Source organism: Rhinatrema bivittatum, chromosome 16 (genome assembly GCF_901001135.1).
Source record: "Rhinatrema bivittatum chromosome 16, aRhiBiv1.1, whole genome shotgun sequence".
Classification (NCBI taxonomy): domain Eukaryota; kingdom Metazoa; phylum Chordata; class Amphibia; order Gymnophiona; family Rhinatrematidae; genus Rhinatrema; species Rhinatrema bivittatum.
The window spans coordinates 1,242,462-1,259,750 of record NC_042630.1 but is presented as its reverse complement, the minus strand read 5'-3'; the positions used below and the strand labels follow the sequence as shown (position 1 = coordinate 1,259,750).

The 17,289-nt window shown below is 50.3% G+C and overlaps 1 protein-coding gene across 5 annotated transcripts in view; it reads left to right on the top strand.

Moving 5' to 3' along the window:
• LRRC23 (leucine rich repeat containing 23) overlaps positions 1-17,289 on the top strand; it is a 63,353-nt gene that overhangs the window by 41,007 nt on the left and 5,057 nt on the right. For all 5 annotated transcript variants that reach the window (XM_029581710.1, XM_029581711.1, XM_029581713.1 and 2 more), the window contains 3 exons: positions 1,161-1,291; positions 4,595-4,731; positions 6,839-7,067. In XM_029581710.1, coding sequence (XP_029437570.1) covers positions 1,161-1,291; positions 4,595-4,731; positions 6,839-7,067 — 497 coding nt within the window. The remainder of the gene's footprint in view (positions 1-1,160; positions 1,292-4,594; positions 4,732-6,838; positions 7,068-17,289) is intronic.

The window sequence follows — 17,289 nt, the reverse complement described above, 5'->3', positions numbered from 1 at the left end:
TGGTCCTGAGAGGCATGTGTGTGGCACCTTTTGAGCCTCTAAGGAGGGCAACTATGAAGAATCTCACTCTTAAGGTAGTTTTTCTAGTGGCAATTTGTTTGGCCTGAAGAATTTGTGAGCTTCAAGCATTGTTGTATAGAGATCTTTTATGAAGATCTTGGACTCTGGGATCTAGTTGCATACGGTGCCCTCTTCTTCTCCCGAAGGTTGTGTCAGCGTTCCATTTGAGTCAGACGGTGGAACTTCTGGCTTTCCCAAATTGGGACATGTTAACACTGCAAGCGAGGGATCCTCGGCTCTTGGATGTAAAACAGGCTCTGTTACGTAACCTCAGAATCACCAGTAGCTTCCGCGTTTCTGACCATCTCTTTGTGCTATGGAGTGGGGCTAAGAAGGGGCAGAAGGAAGCTATAGGCTTGGCTTACATCTGTCAGGGGCATCCTGTCTCTGTAGGGTTGAGAGCTCACTCTACTTGGTCTCAGGCGGCTTCTTGGGCTGAATGCCAGCAGGTGTCGCCACGGGAGACTTGGAAGTCGTTGCACACTTTCACCAGGCATTATCATGCAGACATTCAGGCTCCAGAGGCCATGGGCTTTGGTGAGAGTTTTCTTTGAGCGGGACTCTTGCAGTCCCACCCTAGTTAGGGAAACTTGGGTAAATCCAGAAGTCTGGACTGATCCGGCTATGAACAGGAAAGAAAAATTGGTTCTTGCATGCTCATTTTTGTTCCTGGAATTCCATGGATCAGTCCGGAGTCCCACCCTGGTTGTTGAGGAAAGTCACTTGTACTTCTTCAGTATATTTGCTGCAGAGTTGCTCAGGATTTCAGGATTGTTCTGTTGTTGGAAAGGATTTTTCCATTGCAAGGTTCTGTTTTCCTCCTGCTGTTGTGGGAGTTTTGATCAATTACATTAGGGTTTTTATGATATGTATCTTGGCTTAGGTACAGGGCAATACTGAGGGACTGCAGGTGGCGCACCAGGGTATATGGAGTGTCAGTAAACTTTCTCTGTCTCCATCTGCTGGAAGGGAGGCAAAAACCAATGCTTGGTATTCCAGGAACGAAAATTAGCAGGAAAGAACCAATTTTCCTTTCCTGCAACTGCCTTTATTCCACCTGCTCACACCATTTCTTTTCTTCCTTCTCTTGGGGTGTTCAGGGAACGAGATTGCCACGGTCTCCGGAATGGAGTTTAGAAAGCTGGAGAATCTGCACACCCTGGAGCTACGAGCCAATAAACTGCAAAGCACAGCGGGAATCCTCCTGCCCAACCTTCGCAACCTCTACCTGGTAACTCTCAGGTTTGAAAGGGACAGAAAAAGAGAAGAGCAGGGGAGAGACACAGAGTATTGCACAGTTTCTACAGTTAAAAAATACGACTTACTGAGATGGGTGCTACGTTTTTCCTTAGATACCCATGCAGCTGTGTGATTACTTTTCAAGGGACTGGGTTTGTGTTCACTGGCCCCTCGCATCTTGAGACATTTATCAAGGATTAGAGAGTTACGGGTAGAGTCTACGGGTAGAAGAAGTTTTGTTAGGAACTGGGGAACCTTTTGGGGAAAGGGGAGTCTCTTCCGAAGGGATGGGCTCCACCTTAACCGGGGTGGAACCAGACTGCTGGCGCTAACCTTTAAAAAGGAGATAGAGCAGCTTTTAAACTAGAACAAAGGGGAAAGCCGACAGTCGCTCATCAGTGCATGGTTCGGAGAGAGGTATCTTCAAAGGATACTAATGATGCATTAGAATTAGGGCATCCCGACAGTGAGGTTCCAATAATTAGAAAAGTAGTCCAAGTGCCTGTAACTAAAAACTCACCTGAGCTAAAAAATTCTAACTTATCCCTATCAATTAAAAAGCAGAATAAAAATACAAACAAAAAACAAACTTTGAAATGTTTGTATGCTAATGCCAGAAGTCTAAGAAGTAAGATGGGAGAATTAGAATGTATAGCAGTGAATGATGACATAGACTTAATTGGCATCTCAGAGACATGGTGGAAAGAGGATAACCAATGGGACAGTGCTATTCCGGGGTACAAATTATATCGCAATGACAGAGAGGAGCAGTCGGGAGGAGGTGTGGCGCTTTATGTCTGGGATGGCATAGAGTCCAACAGGATAAACATCCTGCATGAGATTAAATGCAAAATTGAATCTTTATGGGTAGAAATCCCTTGTGTGTCGGGGAAGAGTATAGTGATAGGGGTATACTACCGTCCACCTGGTCAAGATGGTGAGACGGACAGTGAAATGCTAAGAGAAATTAGGGAAGCTAACCAAATTGGTAGTGCAGTAATAATGGGAGACTTCAATTACCGTGCAGATCATAGAACTTTAGTCCTGATCAAAGGAGATTCCAAACATTTTATGCAAAAACAATTTATAAATTTTATTGCGGCGACTCCACTGCATAATGTTATCACAGAAAACAATTTTCAAGGTGCCCCAACACGGTCCCGTGTTTCGCCGGTGGCTGCATCGGGGGGACCAACAAAGATTCAATCAATCTGTAAATTTAAAATAATTAAAGATCAGGACATAAACAATAGACTAAAGCCGATGTGCAACTTAAAGCAGTAGAAAATAACATACCTTGGTGCGAAGTGTTCATAAGATGGCAGGGAGTGCATTTACCCTCAATACAACCAGGTATTTTAAAGGCAGAATACCTGGTTGTATTAAGGGTAAAGAAGAGACCATGCTGGGGCCGCTGACTCCAGCTGTATCATGGCGATATTAAGTCGGAGGCCCCAAAATTAAATAAAAAATCGGCCCGTGGGTCGGAAGATGGATGCTCAATTATGCCGGCGTTCGTTTTCCGAACCCGTGGCTGTCAGCGGGTTTGAGAACCGACGCCAGCAAAATTGAGCGTCGGCTGTCAAACCCGCTGACAGCCGCCGCTCCTGTCAAAAAGGAGGCGCTAGGGACGCGCTAGTGTCCCTAGCGCCTCTTTTTACCGCGGGCCCTAATTTGCATAGGCCACCCTCCTGAATCGCGTGCCCAGGAGAGTGGCCTGTGCGTGTGCTGGGAGAGCGGGTGCTCGCCAGCTCTCCCACGCGTTTTTCTGAATCGGCCTGATTGTTAGGTGAGGGACAGCACATGTGACTCAGGTGAGGTTCTCTGCTGGCGTGTAGTTTCTGTGTAGGGCTCTGTAGCAGCCTGGCTTGGTCAGTTTTCCTAATAGGAGGTGTAGTGGTGTCTTATGGCCTGGTGTAATATTTGCAGTGTTGCCTTTTCTTAGGTAAGGTGGTTACTGTTTAAGTGCTGGAAATTGGTGCTGTTTTGGTGTGGGATGTTTACTATTTATGCAATTTCTGTTCAGACAATACGTATCTTCTCCTTGTGTCATTTTAAACAATAGAAATAATTACCGGACCTTTACTTTTTATTTCCGCCATGAATTGTAATGAGCAGTGTGTCCCACATGTGAGTGTGGCCTGTCAGGTGTGTCACGACGGGAAAAAGGTTGAGAACCACTGGCATAGACAATTTGTAGTTCAAATACTTTTCTTACGATTATTAGGAGGGTGGCTGAGGGTTGGGGATTATCTCTCTGCCATCTGTTAGTTATACCCTTTTCATCTGCACATCTGAAAGTATGTTTCTCAAAATACAGCCCAGGCTGAGAACTTCCTCCTCACAGGGCCTGCACATCTGCTGTTTACATCTCTTCTCACAATTGTTTTGCAGCCACTTGATATGGGGTTGGTGTGAGAATCCTGAGGCCTACCTGCTAAAATACATCCTTAGCCAAACTGGTCAGAGTTAGGCTAAGCAATCCCACTGCAGGCTGGTAAAATGTTAGGAAAGAATTTACTCATTCTGAGTGCAGGTCTGGTCACCCCCATCTCAAAAAAAGACAGAGAGAGGATACTGGAGCAAGCTCCATATGAAGAGAAAATGGAGAAAATCCATTTTCACTCAATGCACAATAAAGCTCTGGAATTTGTTGCCAGAGGATGTGGTTAGTGCAGTTAGTGTAGCTGGGTTTAAAAAAGGATTGGATAAGTTCTTGGAGGAGAAGTCCATTAATGGCTATTAATCAAGTTTACTTAGGGAATAGCCACTGCTATTACTGGCATCAGTAGCATGGGATCTTCTTAGTGTTTGGGTACTTGCCAGGTTCTTGTGACCTGGTTTGGCCTCTGTTGGAAACAGGATGCTGGGCTTGATGGACCCTTGGTCTGACCCAGTATGGCAATTTCTAAAGAGATAATTAAGGAAAAATATGATGGCAGTATTTAAAAACTAAATAGAGATCATGATAGAACTATCTGGGGGCATCTAATGAGACAGTAGTCAAAAGGACATCACTGAAAGCACCCTGGATAAGAAGCGATGACCCCCAGGCAGTCACACTAAGGCTGGCAGGGTGGACAGAGAGCAGATCGGATGGACCAATTGGTCTTTTTTTGTGGTCTTGTACTCTGTTACGCCTTCATTATGAAGTTACCCTGTGTGGCTTGTTTCAGGAGATTAGAGAGGCAAATAATAGAAGTGGGTTCAGAAAAGAGCAGCAGCAAGGTGGGGGATGTTTGGGGAGGGAATCTGGGGTCACTCTCTTCACCTCTGTCCCCTTACTAATTCCCAGGCTCAGAACTCGATCACTAAGTTAGAAGGCTTGGAAGGGCTGATCCAGCTGCGGACCCTTCACCTACGAGACAACCAGTTGGAGAGCCTGGATGGCTTCTCAGAGAGCATGAAATCATTGCAATATCTGAACATCAGGTAAATCAGGCCTCGGGGGAAGGTGGTGGTGGGGCACATAGAAAGGTTGGAATATGACATTTTGGAGCTCTGAGCCATGCCGGCAGTGCTGCCTCCCTGTAGTGTTAGAACCCGTCCCCTGACACCATGGGTGGGCTTGAACAAGGGTTTTCTGGGCAGGTACAGCACGTCAGATGCCACCCAAGGGTTTGCATGGAGGAGGGTGTTCTGGGCAGGTACAGAGCGTCAGATGCCACCCAAGGGTTTGCATGGAGGAGGGTGTTCTGGGCAGGTACAGCACGTCAGATCCCACCCGAGGGTTTGCATGGAGGAGGGTGTTCTGGGCAGGTACAGCACGTCAGATCCCACCCGAGGGTTTGCATGGAGGAGGGTGTTCTGGGCAGGTACAGCACGTCAGATACACCCGAGGGTTTGCATGGAGGAGGGTGTTCTGGGCAGGTACAGCACGTCAGATCCCACCCGAGGGTTTGCACGGAGGAGGGTGTTCTGGGCAGGTACAGCACGTCAGATCCCACCCGAGGGTTTGCACGGAGGAGGGTGTTCTGGGCAGGTACAGCACGTCAGATCCCACCCGAGGGTTTGCACGGAGGAGGGTGTTCTGGGCAGGTACAGCACGTCAGATCCCACCCGAGGGTTTGCACGGAGGAGGGTGTTCTGGGCAGGTAGAGCACGTCAGATCCCACCCGAGGGTTTGCACGGAGGAGGGTGTTCTGGGCAGGTAGAGCACGTCAGATCCCACCCGAGGGTTTGCACGGAGGAGGGTGTTCTGGGCAGGTACAGCACGTCAGATCCCACCCGAGGGTTTGCACGGAGGAGGGTGTTCTGGGCAGGTACAGCACGTCAGATCCCACCCGAGGGTTTGCATGGAGGAGGGTGTTCTGGGCAGGTACAGCACGTCAGATACACCCGAGGGTTTGCACGGAGGAGGGTGTTCTGGGCAGGTACAGCACGTCAGATACCACCCGAGGGTTTGCACGGAGGAGGGTGTTCTGGGCAGGTACAGCACGTCAGATCCCACCCGAGGGTTTGCACGGAGGAGGGTGTTCTGGGCAGGTACAGCACGTCAGATCCCACCCGAGGGTTTGCACGGAGGAGGGTGTTCTGGGCAGGTACAGCACGTCAGATACCACCCGAGGGTTTGCACGGAGGAGGGTGTTCTGGGCAGGTACAGCACGTCAGATACCACCCGAGGGTTTGCATGGAGGAGGGTGTTCTGGGCAGGTAGAGCACGTCAGATCCCACCCGAGGGTTTGCACGGAGGAGGGTGTTCTGGGCAGGTACAGCACTTCAGATCCCACCCGAGGGTTTGCACGGAGGAGGGTGTTCTGGGCAGGTAGAGCACGTCAGATCCCACCCGAGGGTTTGCACGGAGGAGGGTGTTCTGGGCAGGTACAGCACGTCAGATACCACCCGAGGGTTTGCATGGAGGAGGATGTTCTGGGCAGGTACAGCACGTCAGATACACCCGAGGGTTTGCATGGAGGAGGGTGTTCTGGGCAGGTACAGCACGTCAGATCCCACCCGAGGGTTTGCATGGAGGAGGGTGTTCTGGGCAGGTACAGCACGTCAGATCCCACCCGAGGGTTTGCATGGAGGAGGGTGTTCTGGGCAGGTACAGCACGTCAGATCCCACCCGAGGGTTTGCATGGAGGAGGGTGTTCTGGGCAGGTACAGCACGTCAGATACACCCGAGGGTTTGCATGGAGGAGGGTGTTCTGGGCAGGTACAGCACGTCAGATCCCACCCGAGGGTTTGCATGGAGGAGGGTGTTCTGGGCAGGTACAGCACGTCAGATCCCACCCGAGGGTTTGCATGGAGGAGGGTGTGCCTTGTTTCCCAGGAAAGAATAATACTGTACATCAGACCTGCTCCCCAAACTCCTAGCCATAGGATGAGAGTGAGTGATGCTGTGCTCCCAGGAAGGTTTTTGTAAGCAGCCTTGAATTGTGTGAGTAGTGTGAGCTAGGAATCTCAGCAAGCTGTTCCTTAAGTTGCAGATACTAAAGGGATGTCACTTTTCTGAGTCTGAATACCATTTGTATCAGCCCCTCTGCCATCGCCTCTCATCCCTCTGTGTTTTTCTCTGTCGTCGTCTCGCTGCACTCAGAGGAAACAAGATCGAGAGTCTGGTGGAAATGCAGAAGCTGAGCTGCCTGAAGTCGCTGCGGGCCCTGGCACTGCTGGACAATGCCTGTGTGGATCTGGAGAACTATCGCATCGAAGTGCTGATTGCAGTGCCACAGCTTGAGCGGCTGGACAAAGACTTCTTTCAGCCCGAGGACAGGGCCATCGCCGATGAGATACGGTCTGCTCGTCTTGTGGAGATCGCTGAGGAGGTGCGTAGGCAGGAGGGGTCTGTGAGCACCAAACTCCCTCCCACCCACACCTCTTTCCCAAATGTCTTCTGTGAGGGAGGCAGTGCCTTTTACCATGGGCTGATCTGGTCCCTGCAGTCACTGCCTTCTGCTGGTACCAGAGCACTAAGTAGTGAGGGGATCAGATTGGAGTTTTAGAGGAGGGGAGGGGGGAATACAAAGGCTGAATCTGGAACATGAGAAAAAATCACCCATCCTGCTTCCTCTGCATTGAGGCAGTTTAATTCACACCTGAGGGTTATGCACTCCTGCCAGCAGATGGAGGCAGAGTAAAACTGACTCACTAACCTCACTTCCCTGCCAGCAGATTCTGAACATGCATTTCCCTTGTGGGGATTGCCTGTGGTGAAAATTAAAGAACGAAAAGGAGAAGATAGAAGAATTCTTGAACACCACTTGAGCTCCTGAGGTGACACTAATAGGTCCCTCCCTCAGTTAGAACATAAGAACAAGCCATACTGGGTCAGACCAAGGGTCCATCAAGCCCAGCATCCTGTTTCCAACAGAGGCCAATCCAGGCCATAAGAACCTGGCAATTACCCAAACACTAAGAAGATCCCATGCTACTGATGCAATTAATAGCAGTGGCTATTCCCTAAGTAAACTTGATTAATAGCAGGTAATGGACTTCTCCTCCAAGAACTTATCCAATCCTTTTTTAAACACAGCTACACTAACTGCACTAACCACATCCTCTGGCAACAAATTCCAGAGTTTAATTGTGCGTTGAGTGAAAAAGAACTTTCTCCGATTAGTTTTAAATGTGCCCCATACTAACTTCATGGAGTGCCCCCTAGTCCTTCTATTATCCGAAAGAGTAAATAACCGATTTCCTGTACGTACCAGAATCAGTCCAGATCGCTGGTTTGTGTCTCCCTTCCAGCAGGGGGAGTCAGAGAAAAAAACTGAAAAGGCCCCCCTCTTAACCTGGCGTGCCACCTGCGATCCCTCAGTATTTTCTCTGACTCTCAGCAGAAGGGTTGACAGAACCTTTGGCTACAGCAAGTTGTTTGTATAAAAAAAAAAAAAAAGCTCAGTGCGGTTTTATTTTCCCAGGCTTTTCACTCAGCAGCGGCAGAGGTAAGGCGGGGGCTGGCAGCTGTAAAAGCCTTGTTCCCGGAGGGCCGTCTATCTCTGGAGGGGGATTGACCCGAGACGAGTTTCCTCGGGAGCTGCAGCGTTCCCAGAGCTCCGGAAGGCCGCGAGTCGGCAGGGTATTTTAAGTTCTTCCTTTTTCTTTCCTACCGCGCTGTTTGGAAACCCCACCCCTCCCCCCAGGATGCCTCGAGGGCTATCGTGCTCAGCATGTGGGGAGGCAGGGTTGCGCCTCTCGCGGGACGGGGTTTGCGCCCACTGCCTACCCGGGGGGGGGAGGGCTCGTCCAGGGGAGATTTTAGGCCAATTTTGCCGCGAGCGGCGATTGCGATCGCGTCCAGGTCCGTCGCCGGCGCTCATGGGAACGGCGGCCATTTTGTCGCGATCCGGGGCCGCCCCCCTCAGGGAACTCTGTCCTCCCTCCTCCTCCTCCTCCCTATTGGATCCCTTAAAGGGCCAGTCAGTTTTTTTCTTCAAAATTTATTTTACTTATGCATAGGGCTTTTTTGGAGGCGGAAGCTCATCAGCAGGTTGAGGAGCCCCCTCCCGCGAAGATTGCAAGGCGGGACACGTCTCTAGATGCCCTTTCGGCCCCTGGGGGGGCTCCAGAGCCTGCTCCTTTGGGATCTTTTCTGGATCCTCTCCTCCAAAATCTAGATGGGGTCTTGATGAGTCCCCTCCAATAGAAGGGGACAAACCCCGGGTTTCTCGATTGTTTCGCCAGGAGGAGTTGGATCCTTTGACCCCCTATGTCCTGGAGGAACTGGAAGTGGAGGCACCAGTCCCCAGTTTGGAGCCAGTTAAGGGGAAACCAGTACTCTCAGGGCCACCCGATGCTTAAGCAGTTGGTCACTCGGGAGTGGGAATCTCCGGACCCGACCCTGCGGGTGGGACGGGTAATGGACAAACTCTACCCTTTACCTCAGGAAGCCTTGGATATCCTCAGGATTCCCAAGGTGGATGCGTCGGTCACTTGCGGACCACCATTCCTGTTACGGGAGCGACGGCTCTTAAGGACTTACAGGATAGGCGGCTAGAAGTCTTCCTCAAGTGCATCTTTGAGGTGTCAGCGCTCTGTGTTAGGGCAGCGGTCTGCAGTAGCCTCATGCAGCGAGCGACCCTCGGGTGGGTCCAGCAAATGCTCACATAACAGGTATTACCACCAGAGGAAGCAGATCAGGCGAATAGGATGAAGTCCGCGGTGGCTTACACAGCGGATGCATTATATGATCTGTTGCGGGCATCTTCGCGCAACATGGCCATGGCAGTTTCGGCTAGGCGGCTTCTCTGGCTCCAGAACTGGTCCACGGACGTTACTTCCTAAACTCAGTTGGGTAATCTTCCTTTTAAGGGAAAATTGTTGTTTGGGGAGGAACTTGACACACTTATTAAGTCTCTTGGGGAGAATAAGGTGTATAAATTGCCAGAAGACAAGCCTAAGTCTTCCAGGCCCTTTGGGGCAGCGCGTTACCTTTTCCGAGGACAGCGCAGATTTCGGCAGTCGCGGCCGCCCGCTTTTCCCGCCCGACAACAGACTCCGAGAGCTCAGTCATGGCCTACTTCCTTTCGTGGTCAGAGGCCATTTCAGGAGGGAGGCTTTCAAGGAGCCACCAGAGATAAGCAGTCCCAATGAAGGTGTTCCTACCCTCTCCCCGGTTCCAGCGGTGGGAGGTCGTCTCGCCCTGTTTCTTGAGGAGTGGGTCAGGATCACATCGGACCAGTGGGTCCTCAATATCATTACACACGATTACGAGTTGGCTTTTGCCCGCCCGTTAAGGGATCTTTTTCTGATTTCTCCCGCCGGCTCTCAGGCCAAGCAAGAGGTAGTCGGGCAAACCCTGAGTCGCTTGAAATCCCTGGAGGCCATTGTTCCGGTCCCTCCAAAGGAGCGCAGGGCCGGCAGGTACTCCATCCATTTCGTAGTCCCGAAGAAGGAGGGGTCCTTCCGGCCGATATTGGATCTCAAGGCAGTCAACCGAGCACTTCTGGTTCCTCGATTTCATATGGAGACTCTACGTTCGGTAATTGCAGCCATCCACTCAGGAGAATATTTGACCTCTTTGGACCTGACCGAGGCATAACTTCACATCAGGATACGCGAGCGCTTCAGTGGTTTCTCTGGTTCAATGTCCTGGGGGAGCATTATCAGTTCCAAGCTCTTCTGTTCGGGTTAGCAACAGCGCCTCGGGTCTTCACCAAGGTAATGGTAACCCTACGGCGGATGGGGATCTTGGTTCACCCATACCTGGATGATTGGCTCATCCGGGCCAAATCGGAGAGCCTCTGTCGGGTAGCAGTGAGCAAGGTTCTACTCCAGCTCCAGTCCCTTGGTTGGGTGGTCAACTTTGCCAAGAGCCAGTTGGTACCATCTCAGGTTCTCAACTTCCTGGGAGCATGCTTTGATACCTCGGTAGGCAAGGTCTTCCTTACTCGGGAGAGGAGGCTCAAGTTAGTGGCGCAAATCCGTCGGCTCATGTCCTTACCCCTACCCATAGTATGGGATTATTTGCAGGTACTTGGTTCCATGGCGTCTACTCTGGAAGTGGTTCCCTGGGCGTGGGCGCATATGAGACCATTATAACGCACATTGCTTTCTCGGTGGGATCTGAAATCGGAGGAGTTCTGCCTACCTTTGCCACTGATGGAACCAGCAAGGTCTAGTCTCGACTGGTGGTTGATTCCAGCCCACTTGTTATAGGGGATGGACCTGGAGGAGCCGCAGTGGGTAATAATCACGATGGATGCCAGCCTCACTTGTTGGGGAGCAGTTTGCCAGTCACAATCTGCTCAGGGTCTTTGGACAAGTTATCAGGTGATGTGGTCAATCAATCGATTGGAAACCAGGGCGGTGTGCCTGGCATTACGTGTTTTTCTCCCTCTGGTAGCTCAGCATGCGGTGCGAGTCTTGTCAGACAACGCGACGACAGTAGCCTACATCAACCGCCAGGGGGGAACCAGGAGCCGGTCGGTGGCCTGGGAGGCCGAAAGGCTCATGACGTGGTCAGAGCGACATCTGGTCCGGCTGGTGGCCTCACACATAGCCGAGGTGGACAATGTGCAGGCAGACTTTCTCAGCCACCAGCATCTGGATCCCGGCAAGTGGGAATTGTCCGCAGTATTCCGGCTGCTCACTCGTCGTTGGGGGGTCCCACACCTCGACCTGATGGCAACTCGGACAAATGCAAAGGCGCCCCGGTTTTTCAGTCGTCGGAGAGACCACGGGTCGGAAGGAGTGGATGCTCTCGTTCTTCCGTGGCCTCGCGGCATACTGCTGTATATGTTTCCGCCTTGGCCACTAGTGGGCAAGATTGTGCATCGGATAGAGAACCACGTGGGGTCTGTTATTCTTGTAGCCCCAGAGTGGCCCCGAAGGCCGTGGTTTGCGGATCTGATCTCGTTGACGATCGACGGTCCGGTGCATCTCGCCCACCTTCCAAATCTACTTCGACAAGGTCTAGTATTTTTCGATCGAGCAGATCGCTTTTGTCTAGCGGCATGGCTTATGAGAGGAGGCAATTGAGGAAGAGGGGAAATTCGGATTCGGTTATTTATACCCTATTGCAAGCACGGAAATCGTCCACATCGTTGGCCTATATTCATGTTTGGAGAGTTTTCGACTCCTGGTGCCAAGAATTGAACGTCCCCCCGCGTCTGGCTTCGGTAGCACACATCCTATCCTTCCTGCAGGAGGGACTGAAGAAGGGGCTAGCTTGCAGTTCTCTCCGGGTGCAGGTCGCGGCACTGGGTTGCCTGTGGGGCTAGATTGATGGGTTTTCACTAGCAGCTCATCCAGATGTGTCCCGTTTTTTAAAGGGGGCCAAGCATTTGCGCCCGCCGGTATGACAAATTTGTCCTGCCTGGAGCTTGAATTTAGTTCTCAAGGGCTTATGTGGTCTTCCTTTTGCGCCCTCCGGCGGGCTACGTTGAAGGATTTGACACTCAAGACTGTCTTTTTGGTAGCCATTACCTCCGCACGGCAAATTTCAGAGCTTCAAGCTTTGTCGTGTCGGGATCCGTATCTTCGGATTCCGGAGTTTCGCTGCGGACCGTTCCCTCCTTCTTGCCCAAGGTGGTATCGACTTTTTATGTCAATCAGACGGTAGAGTTACCGGCCTTCCCAAATTTTGATCCGACTTCTGCGACGGATAAGGATCTGCATAAGTTGGATGTGCACTGGGTTCTCCTTCGCTATCTAGAGGTGACCAATGCTTTTCAATTGTCGGATCATTTGTTTGTCTTATTGACTGGTCCTAGACGGGGACACAAGGCATCCAAAGCTAAGGTTGCTAGGTGGTTGAAGGAGGCCATTTCCTCCACTTATCTTTGCGCTGGGTGTGCCATACTAGAAGGCTTGAAAGCGCACTCTACCAGATCTCAAGCGGCCTCTTGGGCGGAGAGCCAGTCAGTCTCGCCGCAGGAGATTTGTAGAGCAGCCACTTGGAAATAATTGCATACTTTTGCGAAACATTATCGTGTGGACATCTGGGATCCGAAGGTCGACTGTTTTGGCAGCAGTGTTCTTCGTGCGGGACTCTTCAGATTCCACCCCAATTAGGGCAGCTCTGGTACATTCCAGCGGTCTGGCTGATCCGGGTACGTACAGGGAAAAGAAAATTGGTTCTTAACTGCTAATTTTCGTTCCTGTAGTACCAAGGATCAGTCCAGATGCCTGTCCTTGGGTTTTTTGGAGAGTCCGTTTTTCTGTATGTTTTTTTCCTTCTTCTTACCTCGGCAGAGTTCTTTACAGACATAGGAAGGAATCTTCTTGATTGATATGTTATGCGACGGTACGGTTTGTTTATTTTACTGCGCGTATTGTTGTAGCCACTGGTTGTTATGTTTGGGGATTTGTTCTCCTTTATTGGTTATTCTGCTTTGATATCATATATACTGAGAGATCGCAGGTGGCACACCAGGTTAAGAGGGGGGCCTTTTCAGTTTTTTCTCTGACTCCCCCTGCTGGAAGGGAGACACAACCCAGCGGTCTGAACTGATCCTTGGTACTACAGGAACAAAAATTAGCAGGTAAGAACCAATTTTCCTTTCACATCTACTCGTTCAAGACCTCTCATGATCTTAAAGACCTCTATCATATCCTCCCTCAGCTGTCTCTTCTCCAGCCCTAACCTCTTCAGTCTTTCCTCATAGGTTGAGTGTTTCCCTGTAAGTATCCGGATAGTCCAGACTCCTGGGTCTTGCCTCCCTTCCAGCAGATGAAGACAGAGAAAGTTTCACTGACACTTAATCACGTGTGCACAAAAGGAATAGATGCCTTAATCTTTTTCAATACTTTATTGATGCAGAGACGTTTCAAGTGAATTGTTTAATTGTAGCCCCTGAGGCAGCGGCTACAAGCTGCGAAACTCAGCCTGAGTCGGGCAATTCACTTGAAACGTCTCTGCATCAATAAAGTATTGAAAAAGATTAAGGCATCTATTCCTTTTGTGCTCACCTGACGGTATCATAGATCGCCTACCTCTTTGCTTTCTTGGACCAGACTTAATCACGTGTGCCACCTGTAGTTCCTCAGTATTTCTCTGTCTATGGCAGATGGTGCAAACCTACATTTCTGCAGTTTGGGCAATTTTTTATTTTTGAGCCTTCCTCCCAGGAGGTTTTTGGGTCCTTGTGGGTCCTTCCCTGTCTGGTTGAGGTGGACGAGCTGGGAGTTGGTGACGCTTTAGTGAGCTCGGTCCTTGCGCCCGTGGGGTGTAAATCTGGTGGTCCAGATCCCTCCCCTTCACGAGTTCGCTGAGGCAGCTACAGGCTCGGGGTAGTTTTATTTGGAGGCAGCCTATTTTTTTGGCATCTCTGTTTTCCAGCCTTGAGGGGAAGTTTAATAAAGTTAAAAAAAAAAAAAAAGTCTTAAGGCAGAAGCACAGCTCTGCTGTATGGACAACTTCCTCCTTATTGATTTGGCGGCTGGGGTGCTCGATTTTGACTGAGCTAGCTGGTTTCTAAGCTGCTCTGAGGTAAGCCTTCCCCACGTGCAGCTTGGCATGTGCAACTTGGCAGTGTTGTGCTCCGGCTCTGCGGCGGGTGCTGAGGGTTCGTCCAACAGCCGGGTGACTGCTAAGAAGTAACAGAGGATTCCCACTACTGATTCTGTATCACATTGGGGTTTGCGGTGGGTGAGGATCCCTTCCCGCTCAGTGTGGGAATGGTGGCCATTTTGAATTCTTTTTCGGCCATTCCCGCATCATCGGGGAGGAGAGAGGGATCTTCCTCCATGGCTTTCCCTGGCGTGTTCTGGAGCAAGAGCCTGAGGGAGCAGGGGATTTTCCCCCAGATTTTATTTTAATAATGCACAAGGCCTTTTTGGCTAAAATGGCAGCTGGATGTCTCCATCTTAAGCCAATGGACCGGCAGGAGCCACCGATGGCTAAAAGATCCCGATCTTTTCCTCCTGGAGGAGCAACCAGAGTTAGAAGTGTTCTGGCTTGTCAGTTGCCCCAGGGAAAGTTGGGAGATAGCTCAGAGGGCGAGAACTCCTCAGCAATGCATCCGTCAGGGGTAGATCCTCGTTCAGATGGTATGAACCCGGATGAGGTTCAGGGTAAAGCTCCTCCGGTGGAGGGGGATGATCCGAAGGTGGTCCGCCTTTTTCACCGGGAGGAATTGTGGCCCTTAATACCCTGTGTTCTTCATGAACTAGGCATTAAAAGAGTCCCAGGGGGATTTGGATCACAAGGGTTTGGATCCAGTCATGCTGGGTCTGAGAGGGTTGACCCAAACTTTTCCTTTTCACAAGTTGGTGAAAGAACTAGTTCTAGAGGAGTGAGGGACTCCGGATACGGGCTTAAAGGTTGGCAGAGCCTTGGAGAAGTCGTATCCTCTGCCTGAGGACATGTTGGAACTCCTGTGGATGCGGAAAAGTGGATGCTTCGGTGTCGGCCGTGACGAAGAAGATGACTATCCCGGTAGCTGGTTTGGCGCTTAAGGATATGCAGGATAGGAAGTTGGAGGTACATCTCAAGAAGATTTTTGAGGTTTCAGCATTGGGCATTCGCACTGCGGTGTATAGCAGTTTTATGCTCCACGCTGGTTTGCGTTGGGTGCAGCAACTGCAGTCCGACAAGTCGTTGTCTATGGAGAACACGCAACAGGCCGAACGGCTGGAGACCATTGTTGATTATGGGGTGGATGCCTTGTATGATCTGATACGCACTTCCTCTTGGTTGTTGATGTCTGCGGTCCCCCAACCAGTCTATCTGGTTGGGGGACCCCTTGTTTGGGTCAGATGTTCCAGGGTATTGACTCCAGAGGAAGTGTCCTGCTCTATTAATCACCTGGTTTCCAGAGCAATAGGTCTGCCATTTCCTTCATTTGATCAAGGAGTAGGCAGTTGGGCAGTTGTCCAACAATGCCACAACAGGAGCATACATAGACAGGGTGGAACCAGAAGTTGGAGAGTGTCAGAAGAGACAGAACTTCTATTCCTGAGGATTGAAGGGAATCTAGAGGTGTTACCGGCAGCTCACATTGAGGACCAGAAGAATGTTCAGGCGGACTTTCTGAGTAGGAATCTTCTCGATCTGGGTGAATGTGAACTAAGCCAAGATACCTTTCATCTTGTGGTTTATCTCACATGGGCCTCATGGCTACTTGCAAAAATGCCTCAGTTCTTCAGTCATCACAAAGGGATTGGATCTGAGGGAATAGATGCCCTGGTTCAACCTTGTCCAGAGGGAAGCCGCCTTTATGTCTTTCCTCCTTGGCCTTGATAAGCAGGGTTTTGTGCAAGATTGAAGCTGAGAGCAATTGTGATTCTCATAGCCCCAGATTGACTTCAGAAGCCATTGTATACCCATCTGATCAAGCTTCAGGTTGATTTCCCTCCTCTGGTCATTCCCCCCCCCCTCCCCCCCCGACCCAACTGTATCATCTGGAGGCTCGAGAACTCTTGGTACAGGATACTCATGGACCATCCTCCTCCATTCTCTCTTATACTTGGCTTTTGAAAGGACTTACTTGAGAAGAAAGGGTTACTCCTCTTCAGTAATTAGGAGTTAAGAGAGTTTGTCGTCTTTTCAGACCCTGTGGGACCTCGATCTGGTCTTGACCACTTTGGTCTGTAATCCCTGCTTCTTTGAAGGGCCTTACCTTACCCTGAAAGCTGTCTTTCCGGTGGTGATTTGTTTGGGTCGCCATATTTCAGAAACTCTGGCTTTGTCTTCCTTTTTCCTCCTTTTTGTCTAAAATGGTGGGTTTCTGGATGTATATTGGGCTTCTCTCCATTATTTGGAGATGACTGATTCTTTTTGTAGGACTGATATGGCCTCTAAGGCTACTGTAGCCCAATGGCTTAGAGGCACGATCTCTTCTGCCTAGGACTGGCAGGTTCCTGAGCTTATTTGTGCCCATTCAGCTAGAGCACAGTCGTCTTCTTGGGTGGAAGCAGTTCCTGTGGCACTGGAAGACATTTGCAAAGCAGCCACCTGGTTGTCTCTGCATTCTTTAGTGAAACATCGCTTGGATGTTCTTGCTAAGGGGAATGCAGCTTATGGAGGCCCTTATGCTCCCCATCCCAATCTGTACTGACTCGCTGTTAATTCACTTTCTCTGAATCCTGCTGCACAATCTAGGAGCCTCACGGGAAGTTGGGCTGCTTTAACTTGTTTACTGTTTCCTGGGTGTAAATCATGCTGCAGATTGTTGCTTCTCCTGTCCTGTTCTTGCCCACTCTCTTCTATAGTTTGTTGACAGGAGGGTGGATGTCGGAGGTTTGTTGTTTCCGAACATGTTCATTGCAGATTATCAGGGGTATATTGGCCTTCTCCCCTGTACATAGTGGTGATGATGTTCTCTACCTCCATGTGCTGGTAGGGGGCATAAAGTATGTGTATGGACTCACTGGACTGGTGTAGCAGGATTCATGGAAAGAAAATGAACAAGTAAGAACATTTCTCCATATTTAGTGCATCCCCCATTATTTGTAATGGCGTCCAGTTACCAGTAACTCACGTTTTTACATTAACACATATTTGGGAATGAGCTGTTAGTGCAGAAACTGTTGAGTGTGTCCATTAAACTTTGTGCCCTGTGTGCTCACTTCTTTCATCCATAGGCCCTAAGTGTACGCCCCCCG